At 43.8% G+C, this 25,788-nt stretch overlaps 1 protein-coding gene across 2 annotated transcripts in view; it reads left to right on the forward strand.

Moving 5' to 3' along the window:
• Positions 1-25,788, forward strand: part of LOC135899727 (glutamate receptor ionotropic, kainate 2-like) — a 244,053-nt gene that overhangs the window by 82,892 nt on the left and 135,373 nt on the right. For both annotated transcript variants that reach the window (XM_070538452.1, XM_065429051.2), the window contains exon 2: positions 23,053-23,211. Coding sequence is in view for 1 of the 2 variants with exons in the window: in XM_065429051.2 (XP_065285123.1) it covers positions 23,053-23,211 (159 nt within the window). In the remaining variant the exon portion in view is untranslated. The remainder of the gene's footprint in view (positions 1-23,052; positions 23,212-25,788) is intronic.

The raw sequence follows: 25,788 nt of genomic DNA on the forward strand, positions 1-25,788 counted from the left end.
CTGGCAGATATCATGTCTGGCTCGTTCTATTAATATTTATATCGCTTGCTGCCTTCTGTGTACTGCATCTGCCGCTTTTATCTTCCTTCGGTGCGATGCTCTTTCGGGAAATGAGGGGACACCCGAAGGAAGCGGGTCATCTGCCACTATCGTTGCACAACAATTTAGCTTGCGTCTCTTGGTAAGCCATTGTTGGCTTCCCTTTTTCGCCTATTGCCGGGCTTTTGTTCTTGTGGGGACCTTCTTTTTGTTACTTCTATTGTCAATTCATGCTTCTTTTCTTTCTCAGAGTGTGTACCTGAATCATCCATGTTGTGAAGAATTAGTTTCAACTCGTCTTCGGCTTCCTCTTCCTAAGATACGATGTGCTGTTTGCTGGCACGTGCGTTGTTTTCTTTATATTTAGTTGTTTTGATCATGATGATAATAAATCAGTCAATCAATCACTCAAATGTTAATTATAGTGCACAGGAACAACTACAGAGCCTGCGTACTGGTGATATTAAAAAGTAATAGGTGGAACAAATGTACAGAGAACACAACAGCGCTGGAAAAAACAAGGTGAGATGGAGAAGCAAATATGCAAACACGAAAGAAGGAGGGGAGCGTAAAGGAAAGCTAGTTATACAACTTTATTACCTAGATATTTAAAAATCACAGTAAATGAACTCTGAACTATGCCAATACAGGAAGATACAGAATACTTGTTGCATATATTTTTTTATTCAAGCCATAGGGCAGCCTAATCCAACAAGGCCGCGCCGAGAACGTCGAATGCTGCCGGCCATACTTTATCGGCATGCAAAATTGCACATTGCTCAGCAGGTGCACCGGAAGCTACTTAGTTGAAATTATTTGTCATTTGCTTAATCTGTCGTGAAGCAGCCCTTCCCTTATGCCGGCGGAAGCAAGGTGCCCTTACTCTAGAGATAACTTTCTGAAGGTCATGTAACCGAATAGTGGTCTGACTTTGGGTTACGCTGATAAAATCATCGGTAAGAATACAGTTATATGCGAGCACATTGTTAAAAGGGAAGGAGTGACCAGGCACACATTTTGTCGAACGCGATGAGAAAAGCAGGAAGAAAACAGCCATTATGTGCTAGACATGAAATATCTGGAGGAGGTTACGGTATGTTGGATGAAAGGATAGTGAAATGCGGACGCAGAAATAATCGTACCTCCCATCTTAGATGCTCGAGCTTGGTAGTAATAATACTGCAGATAATTATTCGAATACTTGATTTTCTTGTAAAAACGCACACCATTACAGTAACTAACAGAACTAAGGTTCCACAAACTGGGGGTCTGCTTTGTCACTCAACGACTTCTCGTGTGGAGGTGCACGCTTTACAGGGGCCCTGACATGCCGAAGAGGTTGACAGTTGCAAACGGCTAGAAATTCCTCGTTTTCGCTTGTTAATGCACATTCAGCCAGTTCTAATGCTATTTGCTAGCGCCATAATCTATTAGACGGTCTTGCCACTGCAATTTATGTTCACACATGTAGCTTCAGTCCAAGCGTTGATAACATATGGACTCGTCCGTGAAACTGCGGGGACTCAAAAATTTCTCCAATTTCCAATGGCTGCGATGCAAAATTGCATTCATGGGAGAAAACGCTGCCTCATTTCTTTAAAATTATTTGATTACTGTTGAGGACCAGGCATTGTAGTTCACCTCGCTACTCTTGCAAAGCACAACTCAAAATCTACTCTGTGCTCTCACTCTCCTGGGATGTCATGCATCACGAACACACTCTCAAAGCTAATTAACGCGAAACGTACGTACTAAATAGAACAAGCACTTCATTTCCGTGTTACTTTCACATGCGATGTATTTGTGATGAAGCTGCCCGGCACTAGCCGTCACCAAATGAGCATTGTTTAGGGGACGCCCACGCACTTCAGCTACGAACGTGCAGGACCGAGCTCCCGCAGCTAAATGGTCCAGGGAGGCAGGACCCGTTCGCAATTACGCGTCTAATTCCGGGTGCACGTGGACAAACAGGAAGTGAATTATTTAGCAGCCGGTCTACCCTGGCTAACTGGGCGTCAGAATGTTCCACTCTGGTCGGAAATACACAGACGCAGAGGAAACGACTACGTCGCGAAAAAGTTTTATAGAGGGAAAGAGTTCTGGAGCTTCCGGAAGATATACCAGGAAACTGCATTTTTAATCAGTGCTAAGCGCTCTTTCGATCTCTGCTTATTTGAGCTTGTGCCGGGCGGAGCTTCAGCGCTTGGCCATTGTTCGCATGAAGTCCGAGTTGTCAAGGCGCAGAACCGCGGAGTCACCCATCGTGAAAATTTTGCGGAATTTGTTGAGCTAGGTTACGAGGATTACCGGTTGCGTCCTTTAACTTATACTTGTTCGTGTAATCAAGTTAGTCTGTGCACTGTTTTTAGCACAGTGTTGCTGTACATCAGATTTGCGCTACACTGAATGACTTCGACATTAAGTTAGGACCGATTTGAAGATCACGCCCACGGATACTAGCAGGTGACGCAGTAGCTTCTGCTCACAATAGGTGGAGGAGAACCTTGTAGGCTATAGGCAGTTTCTACGTCCTAGCGGCTCCTTGCAGAAAAGTCCACTCACGTACAATTTCCGTACTTCTGCACTTATGAACCCCATCACCTTCGATACGTTTCGCATGCGACGACGCAAAATTCCACACTGACATTACCGATCCTTGTTCAAAGTACTTCAAAAATGACAAGCTGTAATTTACGAAAGCTATGAATGCAAGCCTCTAGCGTCAGACACGCACTTTTCACGCATGAGTGTCTAGGCCCTCAGTGGGGCAAAACGTGACTGAGCGACTACATTGTGTCAGCTATCGAAAGCACAGAGGTTATTTCAATTTAAACAGCATGCCTGATGAAATTTGCAAACGCGTTGCGCTATATGTAGAGGGGAGGGGTATAAAGAGAGAAGGCAGGGATCATAACCAGAAATGCGTCAGGTTGGCTACTTGGTTATAGCGGATGGGAAAGAGGGAGTAGAAAGATAAAAGAGGGAGAAGAGGGGGAGGAAAGCCGAGGTGAGCTGGCGCACGCATGCGGAGGGCCTGAGCGAGTCAAAGATGTTCACATAGGCCATTAGCCCTCAAGAAATACAAAAGTACCTTCATAGCTTTGTGGGCCGACAATCGATGGGGACGGTCTTCGAGTAGCGCCTGCACGGAAACAGCCGATCGTCCAGTCGTCGCAATGCAATAGGTGTTTCTCTTTCCGACTGTAAGCGATGACGATGGCACAATTAATGTTCGATGTTCTATGCCACGCCGCAGACGTCGCATGCAGTACTGTCGGTCACTCCTATCAAAGCAGTGTGCGCCTTCGTGAAAGCCACTCCTAACCACATCCGGTATAGAAGTGATGCCTCACGTAGATGAAGCCCGGGTGGAGGTCGCAGTTGTAGCGAAGGGTTCAGTTCGTACAACCTGGTATGACTTATATTTGGGGTGTTCCGCTCTGTTAAAGAGAGCTTGCGTGCCAGGTGACGAAGCTGCCTTGCAGCGTCTGTCCTGGAAAGAGGAATGGGACCGATGTGTTGTACTTGATGTGATTCTCGGGCAGCTTTGTCTGCTTGATCATTTCCATTGATGCCGCAATAGCCAGGTAGCCGCTGGAAAATAATTTCATGCCCATTCTCTTTGACGCCGTGATGAAGTTGGACGATTTCGTATGTTAGCTGTTCGTGAGATTCACGTCTGGAAATTGACTGCATGTTGTGTAAAGCCGGTCTCTAGTCGCAAAACACGGCCCGTGTAGAAGGCGGTGGCTTCGCTGTGTGTCGCTTGACTCGCTCCAACGTTTCTTGGACGTAGGCCGACCGGGTGGCTGCGCCCCAGGAAAGGACTCGCAAGTTTCTTCGTCCACTGCTGCAACAAGGGAGCGGCAGCTCCCAGAATTTGATAATGTAGAGAATTGTACATTGAGATGGTAGAGGGCGCTGACTCTTTAGGCATTGTCAATAGGCCCGTGGCGACTCAAGGCGGTAGAATGTCTGACACGACTGATTCTTCGCGAAATCGAACCGTGAATACTGACAACCAAGTGGTAGGAAAAAGCGTCCTTTTATTACTTTAGAAAAAGCATTTGGAGAGACATTGACAAGCTCAAACTAGAACTCTGAAAGGCCTTAGTAACCTCTTTAAAAGCCGATCACAATGTTTCGGACTATTGCTACGCTTTTTGATATTTTCTGTTTCCTACGCTCGTGCTCAACTGTCTGATTTCTTGTTCCTTTATACATACATATGCGTTTTAGAGTATGCCTAGGTTGAATTTCTTCACCATTTCTGTGCTTATTGTTCGAGTGTGCCTATAAATTGGCAATTAAATCTCACTTCGTGTATTCCATTGTTTTATTCAATTACTTGCTTTGTTTGCCTTAACCCTGATGCACACATTGCACCAAATGTCCTGGTCAGGCACATTGCCATGCTGATCAATTCAAGCGCGCATATGGTATGTGCTCCTCATTGTGTGTATGCTAGTGCGTATTTCCTTATTAGCTTATTTATGGACCTCATTCCCTTATATTCATTTGACAATCAAACGTTGTAGAGAAGCCGGCGAAGTAAGTTGCGAATAATTGCAGTATCATCTAATAAATCAAATCAAATTAATGAACCAAGATTCATTCGGCCCTTCACGCACTTCAAGTAAGCCAATAAATGATAAGGCACCTTTTATTGTGAGGGCCAAGTGTCAGGATGAAGGGAAAATAGAAAGCGTACGCAAAAAAAAGCGGGGCGATGATGATCGATGCTGCTGTGAGAAGTAGAGAAAATTATGGCTCGGGCAAACATAGCGTTGTTCCCTCGGAATGGTTGCTTTTTTTTTTCTCTTCGGCATTCCACGACTCCTCTGCGATAATGAGGTAGGCATCCACAGAGGCGGCGCTGAAAGGAGTTGTTTAGTCGCCAATATCTTTTTTTTTCATTTTGTTGTTTGCTCAGCCCTCTGCGTAGAATGGTAAGGGCGCTTGGCTTTTATGATGCCGACGTGACTGCGTAGTATTTTGTTGCAGAGCCTGAAAAGAAAGGGAATGTTTTTGTGATAGCGAAAGGTTCCCGTATGAGGCTGTCCCTGGCGACGCTCAGGTGAGCACACCACCGAATAGTGGAGGTCGCAGGGCAAGATAGAATGAAATTATCGCGTAAGCAGTGGCGTCATCATTATCATTAGTCATTTTTCTGGCCAATAAAGAGATGAGCCAGACCATCGCTCACGCGTAAGCTACCTTGGCTGTAAAAAAAAATATATTTAAGCAATAAGCTTTCACGAATAATAACCGGAACCGTTAGTACTGCTCGCCCCAATTATTATTCCTCTTTCATGGTGGATATTCTTAATTGTATAGTTCCATACTGCTTACCACTTTGACGTTGAAATACTGACTTGATTCATCCAGATCTATTCAAATCAAGAGTGAGTTCATCGAGCATCCCATCTTGGCTAAGGTGGTTGGGTGTAACGCAAATGAAACCCGCCGTGATTGCTTATTGGCTATGGTGTTGGGCTGCTGAGCACGAGGTCGTGGAATCGAATAGCGGCCTAGAGCCGCATTCTGGTGGGGGCGAAACGCGAAACCACCCGTGTACTTAGATTGAAGTGCACGTTAAGGTACCCCAGGTGGTGCAAATTTCCGGAGTCTCCCACTACGGCGTGCGTCATAATCAGATTGTGGTTTTGGCACTTAAAACGCCATAATTCATTTTTATTTTGAATAACTCAAATGAAAGACACAGGACACGTTAAAAAGCGATGATGACAAGCGTTGCCACCAACTGGTCTATTTAATTATTGACGGCACCATTTAAAAGCCGCAATAAACCAGAGGATACAAGGATTAGTTAGCAAGACGAGAAAAAAATTGAAATAAAAAAGGAAAAGGTCGCATTATCGTGATCAGCACGTTCGCGTGCTCACGCTTTCCAAAAACATCGATTCATTGTCAAAAGTACCCATGGTCAGTTTGCGTATCTGTTTGGTGGTGATTTCAGTCCTCTGTCTTTCATTTACGTTACATTAAAGCACCATGTAATGTCATCAACTGTCTCGATCTGTTATGCTTGTATGTTTAAGGTTTTGACATTCCAACAACGCGGTGATTTTTGCACCAACAAGTATAAAAGTGTAAGAGATGAAAATGTCGGAGAGAAGAAAATGCACGTAAGTTATACGCGCCATAGTAAGACTCAATGATTGTTCCTAATCATACACAAGCACATGCGGTGCGCAACATAATCTATACTTCAGCAGTGCATGATATTACTTCTATATGTGGCACTGAATAACCACACAATCCGACTGTAAATTTCTACGCATTTCGTCATTTTTTGAAAACCAGAATATGCGGTATGCAATAAACACCGTACACTGAAAACCGATATTTAATCCTTTGAGGGTCCTTAATGTGCAAATTGCCCTATCAATCTCATCCTTGCACCCATAAGGGTGTAAGAGTGTAAGTACTGGAAAAAAATACTTCTAATGGTGTAAATTGGTTTTACATTGTATCAAATCAAGTTACTTACGATATTGAATGGATATGGACGACATGCGCTCATGCTCAAGTTACACAGGCAATTGCATATAATTTGCTATTTCAGCCGCCGGTAGTTACAGGTACTACGGTATTCTAAGTATTTCTAGACACTGTCGAAGCACGTGAGCGTTCTCTGCGCTCTAGCAGTTACAAGGTGGGCAGTTGGTGCTGCTACAGTGCCATCAAGTTCAGGCTTCAGACGGCACCTGCATTCACTAGCCTTGATGAAATTGAGCTGTTCAACTACTCGTCGCTGTTTATTTTTATCTGGAAGCTTTTCTACTTAAAAAGACCTGACTTCGTCACAGTGCATGAGGTAACACATACACTTCTTCCTTGTCCGATTATGTGGTTGCCGTAACGATGAACAAACGCAAAACGGCTGTCTCTTCAAGGAAATGAGCTAGAGAAAATTGGAGTTGATGTAGCTTGAACAAAAGACTGCTTTTAACTTGGATGACACGAGACGAGGAATGTCATTCCACCGAATGTCTTCGTTTAGTTTAAGTGAAGAGCAGTAACTGCCGCTTTCTGACGGCGCTGTTCCCTTTTCTCTACAAGGACAAAAGGCGCGTGGTGGTGCAATGAAACCAGAAAAGTGTTTCAGGTTGGGAAACCGAGCTTGAGAAGCGCTGGCTCGGAACAAGGGATGCGAAACTATGGATGTAACTAGCCGCGCTTTCCACCGGGGGTTACTGTCAGAGGAAAACGAACAGTTGAAACAACTCGCGAAGCAAGGAATGCGACGCGAAGCGAGAAATGTGGAAGTGGAGATTTCCGCGGTGCAGCGTGAAGTGCAAGGCGACGTGGGTGAGGCTGTTTGACCAAAGCGACGAACTGCCGTATAGCATCCTGGCCCGCTATGGCGAGTGGGCTTTTTTTCATCTCTCGGCGCACGGGCGATTGACTCCGGCTGAGTTTGTCGTATCTCGGTGGTCCTGTTTATTTATCGCTTTCCCCTTTCCTGCTCACTTCAAGTGCGCTGTACCCTCGGCGTATTGCGATGCTCCCTTGAAGAATGTGGAAACACGGAGTTCTTTTATTAAGCCATCACTTTTGCCAGCTGACTTTTGAAATGTACTTTCAAGGGCGTGTGAAATTGCTGTTCTGTACAAGAGTGCTTGTGTAAGAGCACACACACACACACACACACACACACACACACACACACACACACACACACACACACACACACACACACACACACACACACACACACACACACACACACACACACACACACACACACACACACACACACACACACACACACACACACACACACACACACACACACACACACACACACACACACACACACACACACACACACACACACACACACACACACACGCACAAACACACACACAAACACACACACACACACGCACATATATATATATATATATATATATATATATATATATATATATATATATATATATATATCGTGAGTGACTAGACCTGAATCTAGAAAGTTAAGTTAGTTTGGACGCGTTATCCTGCAATTATGACTAGGCTGCAGAGCTGTGATTCGCAGTTTATTGTTCCGCGTATTGGAGTATCTTGTTGCACGTTACAAAAGTGATGTGGTGGACACAAAGCCGATCAGAAAGCCAACGTTTATTTCTACGTTAGACAATATGAAATACCTAGTAAGACATGGAACAGTTAAAAAATTTATAGGGATCACTGAATTATCGCAAAACCATGTCTTTGACTGACATCACGCGTTTCGGGAGGGCGGCAATTTATGAAAGACGATCACCGATTCGGCGACCCGTCAACGTCAGATATCTCTGCAGGTATGAAAAGTGCGGCTTAGTCATAGCATGAGAATTGCAGCCTAATTTATTAAATTACATGGTTTTACGTGCCAAAAACACGATCTGATTATGAAGCACACCATAGTGGGACACTTCGGATTAATTATAACCACTTGGGATTCTTTAACGTGCACCTAGATCTAACAACAATGTCCGCATTTCGCCCCCATCAAAGTGCGGCCGCCATGGCCATGATTCGATCCCGCGGCCTCGTATTTATTAGCGCAGCACTAAACTACCACGGCGGGTGAAAACTGGATTGTTAGTGTGCAAACGATATAAGGCGATTTGAAATTTAACAGGGATGTGTTTCGGTAGATCTTACGCAACAATCTATGAAAGCGGAAACTGAATGCAAGGAACGTCTCTCGTCAGTGAGAGACGACTAGAGGTAAACCAGACGAAGAATTGCTATTGAACTTTCGGAAGGGGCTAGAATTATTCCTCCATTTGTGTTAAGCATCATTGCTTACGTTCCTGCTACCCGCCGTGGTTGCTCAGTGGCTATGGTGTTGGGCTGCTGAGCACGAAGTCGCGGGATCGAATCCCAGCCACGGCGGCTGCATTTCGGTGGGGGCGAAATGCGAAAACACCCGTGTACTTAGATTTAGGCGCACGTTAAAGAACCTCAGGTGGTCGAAATTTCCGGAGTCCTCCACTACGGCGTGCCTCATAATCAGAAAGTGGTGTTGGCACGGTAAACCCCATAATTTAATTTAATTACTTTCCTGCTACCAGTATGATCCTCAAACAAAGTTATAAAACTCGGGATCGCGGGTTCACGATTCAGTTCCCTCTGAAAAAGTGAGGTGACAATTGGCCGAAAACAAACGCAATATTAATCGCATTTTTTAATCCTAAATGTTTGGTTCACCGTGATTATCTGCCGGAAAGACAAATAATAAGCCGGTGCTTCCACACTGCCATGGTAAAATATTGGCAGCAAGTAGTTCTGCGGTTGCGTCCCGATTTTCGTTGTTCATCTCGACGAGGGTTCTTGTTTTGTACTGTCTGGGCAAACAAAGTATTTCTTCTGTACGACATTCTTCTTATTTATCTGATCAGTGGACAGGCGTTTCTTTCTCTTTCCCGCGTGAAAGGGTTGCCGAAATGCTGCTCCTTGGAATCCCTGATGAATACGGGGGTTGTGCAGATTACGCGTGCATCTTTCAGATCTCGTTGCATTGTAATAAATGTCAAGATGATATTAATTCGGGAACTATTGGCGCTCTCATCGAACAACGGAAATTATCATGGTAAATTACCACGTTTCTTTTTTACCTTTGCCATTTTTAAATGTAATAAAGAAGCACTACTTTGGCTTGTAAGGTACCTGAAACAGCATTATTTTATACACGTTCGGAAGAATGTAATCATATGTACCTTTCAATATTACTGTGGCAGGTATATTCGCAGCCGCTGAAATGTCTGGTAATCAAACCACTCGCTTGCGAAGATTGCTCGCTAAGGTCCTAAATATTGCTCTGACCACCGCGAATTTTTCAAGAGAGTTACATGGATTCCTAGCACAGCCTCCGACGAGTTTTGCGCCCAACGACGCTGGCGACGCGTCGGGTAATGAAGGATTCACTACAGACACCGCCGGCCCCAACTGCCGTTTGGCGAGTATAGGTGCCGTGTGGAAAGTAGGCGGCCCGCTCTAAATTGTAGCCTCCGGCGCGCGATAATAACGGTCATTGTACTTGGCCATCCCTTCTGCGATGTCCGAGATTAAGAATAATTTATGGAATTACGCCTCTCCCTCCCATTTTTGTGTATCGCTGATCTCATACAGCGCGTTAGATGGAAAAGCGGAACACGTGCCCGAGCACATTCGATTGATGTTTCTGTTTGTTTGCTTTTCCTTTTATTTTGTTGTTCCTGTCGCTTCTGGTTTTGTGTACCTAATACCTCGTTGTCTGTCGTTTTCTTTTTGCGTTTTTTTTTTGTTTTCATTCCATGTAAGCAACTGAACCGAAAGCTGAAACTCTCGCGACAAAGCTGCAGCACAATCCAGGGCTACCGAAGAGAATGTTGACTACAAAATTCTTGCAATGTTGAACGAACGACTTTTTTTTTTCTCTCGACATGAAGCTTCTTATCTCAAAAGTCTGAGAATACAAGAACTCGAACAAAAGTTGTTTTCGCCCCCAGTTTGCAATTGCGAGTTTCAGAATTCGAGCGCACTTACATATGTCTCAGCAACACGTAGATAATAATATTAAAAATCAAGCGTATACCGTGCGCTAGGCAAGGCGTGTTCATTATAAGCATTTTTTAAATCTTTTTTTGTTTTTTGTTTTCTGCAGGAGTCTTGTGTCCGACGTTCGTCCTGGATATGAATTTAATAGTTCAGATATCACGAAAATTTATTTTAGTTAGGCAATGCATTGTCGTCAGCTAAAGGTCGAAGAGGCTTCAAAGGTTTGCTGGCAGAAAAAAAATGTATTTAGGGACGATACAGAAATAGAAAATAGCTGTTAAGGTAAGGGGTAAGTATTTTGCTTGCATCGAAGTTTCAGCAATAGAAATATCTGAAGTAGACTCTAAGTAGACTCTTGCAAACGTAGGTAGTTTCTGAAGTAGACCCTTGCAAAGGTAGTATGAAAGCTTAGCGCACATCCTAAAATTTACCCATTTCACGATCCACTGTCAATAACCTCTAAGCTATAGCCCAAATATGTTTATTACATCTCTCGCCCTAATTAGCGATGCTGTCCGTTTTCTGCTTCCCCACGGCATTACTTGCGACCCCAACTTGTAGGATAAATATTGTTTTACTTTGAACAAAATTACGAACCATGCTTTGACAATCGCTATATACTTTAATACCGTGCAGTGCATGTCGCTATATACCGCGTAATCGCACAGCTTAGCAGCTGACGTTCTCCTGGATAAATTTGCTCTGACAGAAGGTAATCTAACTCAGGATACATAGAAATGACACCAAAAGTGAGACTACCTACTCCTTGGTACTCTGAGCATATTATAAAAAATTGATTTGTTATTTTAGGCGGAAAACCCGTCACCTATGAGCACCGTTACTGTTTCCAATGTACTGACATTTACTTTGTATCTCCAAACAGAATCTTCAGTCTAGATTCCGTCAAAGAAAGTACTACCGCTATTAGGACATAGAAGCAATACCATCTAAAATTTCATCAATAAAGAAGCTACACCATACACAAGTTGCACAGAATCGTGGGATTAACAAAAATCCCACTGACCTGCCAGCTTGTGTCTCTTTCTACTTTTAATTATCCTTTTCACACTATCATTCTTGAGTTACAGCTACTCTTTGCCCGGCGTACTGCTTTAGAGATTGGCGAAACAACAGGTTGTATGTAATACCGAATAGAATAGTGGCTTCATGAGGAAGAACAAGGACGGAGATATCCAACACTCTTGGCCTCAGTCAATTAAGACTCAGCGTGTGTCCTTTTTATTTGTGTTTCTTTTTTGTGAGCTGGATGAGCCTGCTCTAAAACTCTGGCACGCCTTCGAGGTCTGGGGTCATCTGAAAGAACCTTTTTTAATGGGTCAGTAATTAACCCAGCTTCGTGTCTTCGCAAGCTTTTCAGTGTTTCAGTGTTTTAGATTTGTGTTTTTTTCAAGCCCCAAAAGTGGACGTGGTGAACAGCAGTAAGGCTACCTTTTTAGCAGATTGAACACAACTTAGAAAAATTGGGGGTGGTTTCATTTTAGAAGATCTCCGAACGCAACTCAGAACCAGGATCATTTACGTTGAATCGATGCCATGTTCGCTATTTTGTTCGCGTTGATTGAGTTTATCGAAATCTTCCCGTCCGCTTGACTAATTTTTAGAGAACTGTTTGTCAATCAGCTGACCTAAAATTGTGGGCGTAGGAGTTATTTTGCGCATTTTAGCGTCCCTGTGGTTAAGAATTCGCAAGTGGGCTTGTGGTGGCATCCGTCTCTCTTTTAGTACGTACTTGCGCCCTCGTCGTCAAGTCATTGTTGTTGTCCTATCTTTCATTCCTCAGCGTCATCATTTTAAATAGTGTTATATGATTTCTGCTGTGCTTCTGTTGAGAAGGTATTGGCTGCGGTATAATTTCCGTTGAGATGCGATTGAGCGTTATGAATTATTTTCTACCTGGGTGACGTTGCCATAGGCAAAAAGAAGAATGCTTCAGAAATTATGACTACGGCCACTTCGATTAGAAGTCTGCGCATGTACCGATTTGCCCAATCTGCTATTAATCTCAACTCTTGTCTGTGCGGCAATCTGCGGTTGAGACTCACACGGTCTAATCGTTCACAAATTGCAGAAACTTCGTGACTAGTATAGTGTCTTGTGTGTTACACTGCATATAGTCTGTAAAGTTGACGCATGAAATTTAGACACACCAACAAGCATGAAGTTCTGTGAATCGCAATTTCACTCCTTCAAAAAGAAATTCGAAAGCTATCTGCTGTCGCAGTGGATGAGTTCAGCGGCAAAGCGTTCAAAGCGGGTAGCTGATTTTGTTAATCCGCAATCTACCGCTGCTTTCATTAAAGCATGTCCGCATATTTTGTGTGAACACATTTAACGTATTGCATTTTGGCTTTGGCCGTGTGGTTTTATAATTTGTGAGTTAGTGGCTGTGACCCATACCTGAATATTGAATCAAAATGGTGTTGCAGAAAAAACCCAGTCAGCGACAGGTATTTGCTTGTGTGCTGTCATAATATGTTCTATTAGGGGGACACACGGCAAAACGATTAACAATCGACACGAACAAATTGCTTTCGATAGAGTTCTACTCCAAAATTATACTGTCCACGAATAGCGGTTTTAGTACAACTTCTTTCACACACAGTTCTATCACCATGATTTCATGTCGTTGCATGCCGTGGTTTCACTACAGCAGAAATGGAGAGGAAAAGAAGACAGCCTCACTGAGAAATTTACTACAGATGCAAGTCCATGGTCACGTTTCAGCTAATTATCATCGGCAGGTCTGTTTTTCTGTGTGTCTGTCTATCCATCCATGCACCAGCCTACCATCGTTAATTTGGAAACATTTCAGTTTAACGTTTTCTTATTTTGTTTTTTTGCGCCTATCTAATTGTTTCGTAATGCTGATAGCAAGTAGAGAACAAGACACTTTAAATAGGAGAGCCGTAATATCAGCAGTGAGTATTAATCAAAGAGTGTCATGCTTCGAGCTACTACAGGTACTTGGCCGATGGACTGACGTTGCATGTGCCTCTCGAGCAACACAGGCACTTCTGAACACCGTTTAGCAGCACAGGTATCAATAAGATTCTTAAATTGCTATGCGTGCTGCCTGGTCCGGTGTATTTTTTTCATATGTTATGTATCTGTGAACCCGTCCCGCGAACATATCTTTTTTATTCACAATACACATTAGGAGTAACGTGCTCGGCATGCTGCCATTAAAATCTCCTCACCATTACTTGAAGACCTTTCTTTCTAGAAACTATGCATAGACAAGATATACGAACACACGGGAAGCCGACTACTAGTTACCCACATAGCAGGCAGGCCATACAAATAAAATTTGACACTTACCATGGAAGCGTCGCCGTATTTTTTCGAGTTATTTATTTTGTTTTTACTGAGAAGTAGAAAGATGTGACCAGCGAACAATGCTTGTATGTATACTCAAATTCAAATTTTCTAGAAGCTGAATATTGTTAGGGCGACAACAAGAAGAAAAGTTCACTCAATAAAGCCTCGTAGATTTCGTATTTGCAAAGGACGGCGAGTCACGCTAGTCGTTCGAAGTTCACAATAGACCGATGTTGAAGCGCACTGACACACATGCAAAAAGAGGGAGAGAAAAAAACTCCAGGACGCTTCAGCTTCGTTCTTTCAGAGTGGAACGCGACAGAATTCAAAGATCCCTGACTGCTTCTCACGCTTCACGGAAGCTGCAGCTTATGTAACAGTAATGTTTTCCTGGAAACGCTGGCGGCGAACGCTATGCACGAAGGTGACCTTTCTGGGGCGCACCGCTCCTGCTGTTAAGACAGACCTCAAACGGCAGCTGGAAAGGGGGTTTCTGTTTGAGTTTCCGTGTACGAGAATTATCACGGCAAGGTGGGCGAGTTTGGGATTGAACATGTTCCTAGGGGTGGGCAGCGTAACCCGGACGAAAGAGAAAAAGAAGTACACGATCCGAGCGCGGACTAACACCTGGTTTATTTTTTTCAAATAGTGACTAAAACGTACAGAAAATGTAAACATGTCTAAAGTGACGCTTACAAATGTGAAAGGGTGTTAGTCTATCTTACCATTCAAGAACTCAGTCACTTGTTAGATATTTTTGTCACTTGTTTGAAAAAATAAACCAGTTGTTAGTCGGCGCTCCTATCGTGTACTTCCTTCCGTCTTTCGTCCGGGTTGCGCTAACCACCCCTGGGAGCAGAACTATGTTTTCTCGTACATGCAAATTGTTCGATGCTGTCATGTCGGAAGGTTGTGTCTGAGCCGTAATTTACGAATTTGCTGGCGCGTATTCGAGAAATTCGATTAGTTCAATAACGCCTATGTGCCACGCGGAGAACCTGCGTGGGTCGGGATGCATGGTTCGGGATGATATTTCTGATGTACGGACAACGTCGCCGCTCCCGACGCCGACACCGACTCCGGATTCTCTGCGACACGGGGTCCTTAACGCTTTCGCGTTGAAGACCGTGTAGGGAAGGGCTTTGCAGTCTGATTTTTTCAGTTTTCTTTTTCTGCGTATATTGGTGTGCTTGAACATCGGTGCATTAGGATCTAAAATTTATCTCCCTCTTTACAAAACATGCAATTGCATTGTGTAAGCCAGAAAGACAAAAAAATCCAACGAACGAAATTGGAAAGAGCTCGTGTTTTAGAAGTTTATGGGCTGGGGTAAAATATTAGGTACTCCCTCTCTTTGTACAGTGCGCAAGAAGTGGTTAACTGCGTTTCCAAGGCCATACATTCACCGAAGGGAGCCCGCAGTAACGCTTTCGTACCTTGGGCAGCAATGCAAAGGCCGGAAGATGCATGCTTCTCGAGCCTGTCTCGGAAAGTAGTGACTGGGAAAGCAGATAAAGAGGCGCAGCGCGGCTTTGCCAGAAGCGGGCTCGAGGAGCGAAAACGCGCAGCGGTCTAGCCAACGCTCGTGAGCGTCCGTTTTAAAGCGTCAGCGCAGAAATCCTTTCGTTGCTTCTCTGCCCCCTCCCCGTTCGCTCCCGTCTCCGTTTTTCCACGCCTCTGCTTCGGTGAGAAAATTGCACGGCGCGGCGAGTGCGTTGTTCGTTTTCAAACGCCTGTTTCTTTCGCGCGTGAGGCAAGATGCGAGTTTGGCCCGTTTTCGGTCCGCTCAGTTGCGGCGGAACGCCGCGCGGTTTCCGACGCTTCGGCCGTAGTATGTGCAGTTGCATGCAGTGAAGCGGGAAGCTTGTCGGGGCGAACAGAATGCGCAAATCGCTTGCTGATCACTAAAAACGAAAGCGTTGAGAGCCCCTGAGCTGTGGTTAGTCAGCTACAGTTCTGAATACAACGCGGTGAAAGATCGATCACAAATTATCAGCTTTAACATTCCAGATGCTGGATTACCAACCACCATAGTAGAATGCGACGAAGTAAGCTTCTTTCTTATTGACGGCTTGAAAATAACGATGACGCTTGTTTAACCCAAATGCTACCGAAATATGACAAATGCAAAGCTAACGATGTACTGTTGTACTCTATAAGGTGGCGGGAACTTTGCCTGTTTGCCGATTTTTATTGTCTTCTGCCGGAATTCGTTTTGCCCGATAAGATATGTTGTGATTTCATTTCATTTCATTTCATTTATTCAACCTTAAGGGCCCGAAGGCATTACATAAGGGGGGGGGGGGGCGTGCATCAAAGTCGAACAGCTTCATCAGAAAGTTACATAATAAAGTGCACATTAGTTGTAATAGGTACATAAAAAGAAAATTTCAAAAAGGAAGACGGAACATATACACAGTACCAACAAGGCGATAAATAAATAGATGTGGTGTTCATATATCAAAAGTAAATATCATATCATATCAATTCATATCAAAAGTAAAACAAAAATAAATAAATTTTTCGTGCGGAACTGCCAGACATACACACAAGAAACAAAGCTAATAAGCTTTCTCTTAGATCAAAAGGGCCTGAAAGGAGCATCAGAGGACTTCAAAAGAGAATACTGGCCCGTCTTTTATTCTCATACAGATTTTTGTTGTCTGCGCTTTCGTTTTTGTCAGTATAGAGCGAGGTGACGTGCCCAAAATCCGAGATTTTGAAGGCAACCGATCCGACTTCTTCGCACGGCGTGATGCACAAAATTTCCCTGTTCGTAAGCCCCCCTTCCCTCCTCCCGCCTCCCCCCCCCCCCTTTCCGGACACAAAAATAAAGTGTAAGCCAACGGAGAAACGTCGTTTTCCTGCGATCAGCGGCTGTGCGAGGCAGCTTTCGTGGGCTGAGTGAGCCCGGTTGAGGAGAACAAAGCGTTGACCCAGCGCAAGCCGACAAGACGGATTGTCGGTGGACGGGAGGAAGGTAGAAGGGGAAAGGGCACAAAGACCGAATTGCTGCCTTTCCCGAGATCCGTCACAGTCACGTACTTTTGTTTTTCGGAAAGATTCTCAAGAAACAAAAATGTAGGGGGATAAAAATCACAAATGCTTTGCCGAAATCGAACAGAGTATCGTCGCCCTTTCGTTAGGTCGGATGAACATGTAAATTCGCGGCACTTCCTTTATGCGTTAAACCTAGCTAACAAATTCGTAGCATTTTGTTTTGTTTTGTTATTCGGGTCTAGGAGAGAGAAGCTTATAGTATAGAAATAAAATTTTGCCAGGCTGTTATTCCTTTTTAAATTTACCTGTAACGGGAATGCGTTGACTTTCATCATAATGGACAACGGAAAGTTGCTTTGCTGGTACAAAAATGCAAAAACAACATAAATATTCCGAAAAACAGACAGCCACCTGAAACAAGATGTTTCAGAGCTCTCGTTTCAAACCTCTCGTTTCAAACACTGAACATTTGAGTGTGGTTTGTGATACAGGAAACTGGAAGTGCTAACACGCACATAACTGAGACCTGAATGGACAACACAAATTCCGAAAATCGGCGTTAGTGAGGCTACAGTGTTCTCATTTTCGTTACTGCTTTTGTCCGTGATAGCATTCCAACCTTTATGTAATGTTTTATTCGCTTCCAAATTGCTCAACATCCTGGCGATCTAAGTTTCAGTGTGATTCTTGTGTAACAATAAGAAAAAAATAAAGAAAAGCCAAGAAAGCTCGTGTTTAGCCTAAAAATGTTTACTTTAGCTTTCAAGCCAAGGTTAAACCGTTGTATACGGTAAGTACAGCTTACGTGAAGCCAATCGCATGCACTGGACTTCAATTGCACATAACTTTTGCTCTTGCAAATTCCTTTCGACGTGGTTTTACGAAATTAATCTTTTTGATGTGAATGGTAGCGTTAATCAATTTGATGATGCTTATAAACGATCAGTTTCCTGCTATTTGCTGGATAAAAGGGTGGTACAAACACCCTTTTGTAACAAACGGGTTTAAATTTACAGTCAGTAAGAAGTCTGAATAGGCATTGATTTAGAGCACATCAATACATTGAAGTAGGTTAAAACAAAACATGTTTTACGCAAGGTCAAGCGTAAATTGAAAATTGTCGACTAGCAAATATGGAATGCGGGCTGGTCCGGGGTATATCTACCGCGTTACGGCATCATCGACAAAAAAAATGAAAAAAAATGAAAGACAAGCTCTCCTATAACTCCTGCTTGTTTATACTTTATTCGGCGTCAGTGTAAGCACGCTACGCAAATTATGCTGGTGTGCACAATCCATTAAATTGTCAGCTAATTATCCGTAGAGATGGACCATCTATTGTTTGAACAGCACCTTGCCGGCGTTCACCAGCTATGCTCAGAACTAAGACACATCAGTCCTGAGCATATGAAATATTTAGGTTACCTTAGAGACGTTACAAATCTAAGCGAGAAATTGTTTGTGCAACTTACGCAACATAGCACTCGAGGCTGAATGATCCAGGGACATCTGATTGAGTCATTTTCCTGATCATAGATGTTTAATTAGGCTACAAGCTGTATAGATTACCATGCACTGGTGCCTACATTTCCGACCGGCATTCATAAAACATGAACCAACGCCCACGATTGCTACTGCATGCTTGTCGCTAGGGCAATGTAACATTACAAGCAACCTAATCTAACCCAATCAATGTCATGTCGTTTCGGTGAGATTGATAGGCACTAGGAATAACTGCGTCAGGCTTAAGTAGACATCTCGATGCAATGCTGTTTTCGCAACGGAAGACAGCATGCGCGCTGCTTTATTGCCTTGTGCAGATTTTATTGTTCTAAATGCCGAGAAAATAAAAAAAAACGATGAAACATGGTTACAGCGCCATAGAAACTAAGAGCGTAAACGCGCGCTGCTCAGGTCAAATGGCTTTGCTGCACCCATGATGGGGTTTCGATGTGAGCGTGGCTTGCTTGCATAAAAGCTTTGGTTCAGTAAAGTCATTGGTGCAGTAAAGCCATTTGTGCAGCAAGGGCTGTAGCGTGTGTTGCCACTATAGCGATTTGTTCACTAGATTTAGTGGCTTTTCGGTGTGAAAAAAAATTGTTGCTCTTATTGACAAATGATTTTTTTGTTTATGGACCAGCGACTTTTTTTGAGACGTCATCGAATAAATGGCGGCATTTCAGTGGGTTCGATGTTTACAAAGTTGCTTAAAAAACTTCGAGGACGCTTAAATTTCACCTTTAAGAGTGGAACGCGACAGCATTCGGAGATCTCTGACTGCGTCTTAAGCTTCCCGGCAACTGCAGCTTATGCAACCTTAAAGTTTACCGCTTAAAGCTGGCGGTGAACGCTGTACACGAAGGCGGGCTTTCTGGTAGAAACGCGGCCTCTTGCGCGGGGCGATCCACAGGGTTGTGCACAGCCGCGCCAAGAAACTAACGTCATTTTTGTGTTTCTGTTATTGTTTCACGCTTTTAATATTTAAGTCTGAGACTGTCTGACATAAAGGGCATGCGTTGTCCGTGTTTTCTTTCATGACATTTGTTTGTCGGCTGTCATTCTCAAAATGCCGAAGAAGAACTTTGTCAGGAATGTAAGACAATGTATGAGCGACTTTTGTGATTGAATGGTGTGGCAATGTGACTCGCATTTACCCTATGTGATATATCGAGCCGTTACATATACGCATGCCTACATATATACGGTAATTATCGCTCACGGATAACTGTGCCGACTCTGACACTGGAGTTTCTGGGACACGGAACCCTTAACGCTGTCGCGTAAAAACAACTTTGTAAACTGCGCTTTCTCATTCAAAGGCTACAAAACGATGGTAGCAATGAGCTGTACGGTCGCGTTGGCTGCGTGGCTGTGGTAGTCAATGGTGGACTACACTCACGGAGGCCACATACATTGCTGTTAATTACTCTCAAACAAACAGGCCCAGAAAGTGCAGTTTTTCTATGCTTCTAAAAATAATTTTAATGGGCTTTAAATTAATACTGCAAGTGCTGGAGTTTTCCTAAGTACGTTCGATTGATGGACGTTCGCGATTTTCGCAGTAAATATAAAGTACGAACATTTGTTCCAATAACATTATAGCCGAGGTATAGAACGCAGGATAGATCACATGTATAAAGGTGTAGATATCGGAGCACCTGGGCTCGTTCACAAGAATATCAACGCACCACATCCGTTTCTCATGGCTTTAGAACAAAGCACTGCTGCACAGAACTTTCAAGCTCTGCAAGGGTTGTCACGCAGCATTGTGACCTGTATAAGGGTGACACAAGTGAACAGCATGACCAAGGTCATATAGCATAATGAAGTTATTGTTTTGCCAGCGCCAAAAACTGCTACATTTGCAAGCATAATATGTAGCAAGTGCGTCTTTGTGCTAAAAAAGTTAGGTGATGGTTGCTCTTTTGAACCGTGCTAAACTTGTAATCTTAAGATCTCATGGCAAACGCAGAAATTCGGCTGTTATCACGCATTACCTTTAAAACAAATTAGTAATGTGTGATTCCTCCATACCCTGCTGGTAAATTCACTGTTTATTTTCTACTTGTACGGACAAGAGAAGAACATGAGTGGTTTTTTGTTACATACACTATGCCTTCCAGCCTACTTTACAGTGTTCTGAAAACGCCTAAATTAAACAAAATTCACTCAACACTTTCAGTGAAAGTTTTGGCAACAGTTGAGAAAAATTTCGCCACAGGAAAGCCTATGTGTACAATCTAAAAGCTATGCACTAAAATGGCAGTAAAAGTCATTACGCACTGGTACACGTAGCAAATAACTCGGTCACAGGTGCACCTGTGAAGAAGTCATTCAGACTTGTCTGAGCAATAATCTATGCCGCTGACGTGCACTTACGACATCGCAGTGAAGTTTAGTAGTCGCCGTGGCGGCGAGTTCAATATGTCTCAGTTTGCACTGCTGTTGCACCAAGAGACTAATCCATAAAACTCCATTTGGTATACACGTGGAAGTCGACCTTTTCGGCGATGCTCCCACTGAGCTGCACTCGTACAGTCGCCATATATAAAATTTACCGCTCGCGTTTTCGCGGTACAGGTTAAACATCTGGCTTTCACCTCACCTAAGCGGCTTCTATATATTCGACGAAACCACCAGGGTTTAGCAGCGATTTCTTTTTTTGTCGATACTTTCTGGAGTGTGTTCGTTTCTGACGAACATATGCATTAATTCAGTTCTTAAATATTATGTTATGTGCTTTATTTATTTCTGTTTCGCATCTCTCGTTCCTGTCGGCACAACGAACAAGCCGAATCTCTGGAGTGCACTCTATCTTGGAAAACAACCGCAACAACCACGCCGGCTTCGCAGCCCCGAGAATGACGGATGGTCCCCGGGGTAGGCTTTGTCGCGGTCGCCGCCGCCACTTGTGGACAGTTTCGCCTCTGCAGTTTGGGGACCCGATGAATAAGTGCGGTGAGAAAGTTGAAAAACCTACGCATAAAAAGGAGGCAAGGCAAGGCGCTGTAAGCGTAGGCCAGCTCTAACGGAGCAGCAACTTGGGGCGGATAGCGACAAACGCCGAAAGATAGATAAAGAAGCGAAAAGAAATATTTATAGTGATGAAAGCGGAGGGGGGGGGGGGGATTTAGAAGAAGCTGGGGAGGCCAGTGAAAAGATAGCAAACGAGCCCAAGGGCACACAGTAGTGACGTCACGTCGTTCCCGTACGAACGGGCAACCCAGAAAATGTTTTTCATCGCAGCATTGGCGCTATAGCCTATATTCTGGCCACGCCTTCTGAACGCGCGAAGAATGAGACGTACGTGGAACGTGACACGCAGTCCCGGAACGCAATTAATTCTCGCATGCGGGCTCCCAGAAAAGGCGCGTTGGAGAGCCGACAGGGAGGCACTGGCGGTCATGTATTACTCATGCAGGTGGTAGAGCGCAAAGAATGAAGGATGGTTTACTGACGTTCTCGCTTCAAATGCTCGGCACCATCTCTTGTTGTGGTTGTTGCTCTGCTCCTTTCCGTCTTCATCACCATCCCTATTGTTCTGGTTATTGTCGTATTTGTTATTGTTGTTTTTTGGTGTGATACGAATTATATGCGTCGGCTTTCTTTTTTTTACTGTTTTGTCTTGAAACCAACATCTTCAAAGTTGCAGGAAAACCTAATTATATCCAGCTGATGGGCATTTTGGTATTTCTCTGGCCCGACAGTCTTGCATTACCTAAACTCAAGCACACACTTGGCTGTACAACCCAAAGCGATAAGTCGCTAACTCGAATCTCTCGTAGGCATTATTTGTTTAGTGATTTTTCGAACAATATTTCTCCTCTGCCTGCTTGACATTATAGAACGAATCATGTTTACTTATTGTTTTATGATTTGAACATTCGTTCGCATTACAAAGTGCAATCAACCTGCAGCTACAACATTGCACGTTATGATGGAGCCATATATCAGGAACTGGCTCGCCTAGGTCTCCTTAAAATTTGGGTATTTCCTTTAAATATTTAGTGTTTGTGAAAGCGAACTAGGTGAATGCACAGTACCATAAATAAAGCAGATCGGATAGAAAAAGTGCGTACGTATGTTGAGCATACAACATATTATGTTGGATGATGGCTCTGTAGCGAGTGTAATACGCTAACTGTCAGCCACGAGCACATGCTTAAATGAAGAAATCATGCGCACACTCCAGGCACTGTGGGAATCTGTCTCAGCGAAGTTCGCTCGTCCACTATACGTTTCCGGCCACACGAGTGACCTAGCATGATGCCAACCCTGGCACGCACGCAGCCTCTTTCCCATCACGTGACCTCATGACGTAATCACTAGCGTCTTTCAGGCGGCGAGCGTTACAGCTTGGTCACCCCTATTCCTTCTCTATGTGACGCATCCCCCTTCTGCCTAAACACAACCACTGCCACCAAAGCAACTGAACGCGTTCGACGAGAATAAAGATCTCTGATTTATATAAATGTAAGCTAAATTAAGAAAAAGGCATGCGATGAACTGCGCAGAATGAGTCCTGCCGGCTAGGTTAAAATGACATAGAAACACGGCAGCGCTCCTTTGCTGCTGGTCATCTAGCTCACCAAGTTTTGCACACGGCTGCTTTCGTTGCAGGAGCCATTTTCGAGGACGGTGAGCGTGACTCGGAAACTGCGTTCCGCAGCGCGGTCGACCTGGTGAACAACGACCCCGCCCACGCGCTGACAAGGTTCCGGCTGGCCGGAGTCATCCAGAGGATACCGTCCCACGATGCCTTCCACGCTCGGAAAGCAGGTTGGCTGCTCCTACTGTCTCCATTGCCGACGTTCATTGTTACAAAAGAAAATATTCCGAGAAGTTACTCAAGACACGATGTACTTTTTGATGTAAGTTTAGGCCATAAAATAAGAATTTGCCGATTCCCGATGTGTTCTCAGGTTTACCGCGGGGCACCTCTGGAATTTGCGACACACGTTTCTCTAAAACTCTCTCTATCGCGTTTTCACCGAGAGCTATTCCCGTGAACTATTGTCGAAAAATATTTTCCGAAACCTAAAACCGGGTGTCTCGGTCAGCATTTAAATACCCTCATGGTCGCACATGGTTCCTTCACCGCAATTCAAAATTATTTCACAGCTCTCCGACGTAACATATTTTCGTTTCTTCGTAGCATTCGGCCCCTTGAATGTGTTCCATGCGTCATGATTCTATGTGTTTAACTTCGTTTGCGGGGTATTATGGAAGTTTCCTGTCACAAGCAGTTAACTGCAGCCATTCTACGCATATTAAGCGTTTGAGGCGGAAAGATATCCGTGCCTTTTCATGTTGTGCTCATTTGCATTGCAAAGAAGAGAGCATGGCAAAACCGAGCAGACTTTGATACCACATGCCTTCTGGAGAAATGCTCGATGTGATCATAAAAAGAAACGGTCATTTCAGCCGTCTGCTCTTTTTCGCAATTACCCGATAAGAGAGGGACGGAAAGAAAATCATCCTCCCAATCTGGGGGATTATTTCTTTCGGCAATACTCGCACCCTAGGGATGACAGCCGCGATTGTTTGCAAGGCGACATCGGTGCTTGAAAAATGAAACAGTTTCGACATTTCAAAAGCGCTTAACCACAGACGAGAAATCTCATTGGTGTATTAGAAGAAAATAGCATGAACACGTTTTGTGTGACAGGCAACTTGAGCTCTTGAGAAATAGATCTGAGATGTTAACAGCATTTCTCCCAGTTGATATAAGATGGAACAAAGACAGCCACAGGCATTACGACAGTATGAATAAATGGCATGCATACAGTCAAATGTTCCTTTTTCGATTATTTACTCATTTGTTTTTGTGTATATCAGACTGGGAGTGTACATGTGTACTTTCTCAGAGAGAGGGGATTTGTGGACTGTGAATTATTTTTTGACCATTTACAAGGACGTGTCTTGCTACTAGGCTGTATAAGTGGGCACTGGAGGTATAGTTAGAATGCAATGAAGGCGATCGCGTCTCTATAAGGCTTCCCAATTCATGCTCGTCTGACATTGAAGCGTAAGGAGTGACGTCACTCATGGGCGGCATATGACTCTCATTTTGGTGGATAAAGGCCGCCAGAGTTTACTACACTGCATAAATTAGCGGCATCACTTCTCTTTTCATATCTGAATCCGGTTATGTACTTCTCGGTCGACAGGTGTCGTGTGTCGCATTAGGAACACTCGTCTGACTCCTTCATTTCAAAGGATAATTAATCTCGTTCGCTTAATGGTGAAATAGCTACCTGCAGTCATGTTAGAACGGTTGCCTTTTGCGGTTAAAGACACCCCGATAAACTCGCTTAGTTATCGCATTCTCCCTATTTCAACAAATTTAAAGCGCATTTTCTGAAATACTTTGTGCGTTATTTAAGGCGAAGCTTTCTTTGTCGCACCTTTCATGGTTTCGCCTTGGGCGGTCGGTTTGTCGCTCGTCGGGTTCTCCCCGAGTAAATTGTTTCTCGCTCTTAAAAAGCTGAAAAAAAAAGAAAGGAAGCGCTTCTGGAGACGCGATTCGAACCTCGGGTCCCCAGCACAGCACGCCGATGCGCTATGCATTAAGGTATGAGCGCCCTTTCTCTCTCTCTCTCTCTCTCTCTTTTTTTTTCTTACTTCAAGGTAGACCGTGATTGCGCGTTAACTTCTATCGGGCCGACGGTGACTTGCCCTTGCAGATGACGGCACGCGCTGAGGATGAGTACGATTTTCATACTTTCACACTATGGCACATGGACCGGCCAAGAAGCGGCCGGTTCCATTAAACTAAAAAGGAGTTGTAAAATTTCGTGATACGGGTGCCCGGGAACACATGTGCGCGTGCCATTCTCCTTTACGCTAAAGAGACAGGAATTTAAATGGGGAAATTTTATTGCGTTTCATTCACCGCTTCACGAAAACTTCACTTCACACGCAACCTAAATTGTGCGTTTTACATGCGTAACGTTTATATTGTTATGTAGGAAGACACCGACGAAAAGCTATTTACATTTCGTCATTGGAAATACTATCCCGTAGCATTATTATTATTATTATTATTATTATTATTATTATTATTACATCAGCCGTTGTTTAAGAATATGGTGTTGCATATTAGACAAAAAGGATTGACGGCACATGGTTCGTAGTAATCATTAGTTATTCAGAGTATATTTCGAAGTTCTATCAGTGACCGAAGTAGTAACGTTTAACGTGCAAAACTTTATATAGTCATCCTGTTGGGCAAGACGAAAGTTGTAGCATTCGACCAGATGCACCTTATGATGTTGCATTCAGGACATTATTTCTTATAGCCAACAAAATGTCGAAGAGAGAGATGTGTTAACTTTGTGTCAGAGTGAACAGTAG

The sequence above is a fragment of the Dermacentor albipictus genome, chromosome 5 (assembly GCF_038994185.2).
Source record: "Dermacentor albipictus isolate Rhodes 1998 colony chromosome 5, USDA_Dalb.pri_finalv2, whole genome shotgun sequence".
In the NCBI taxonomy this organism is placed as follows: Eukaryota; Metazoa; Arthropoda; class Arachnida; order Ixodida; family Ixodidae; genus Dermacentor; species Dermacentor albipictus.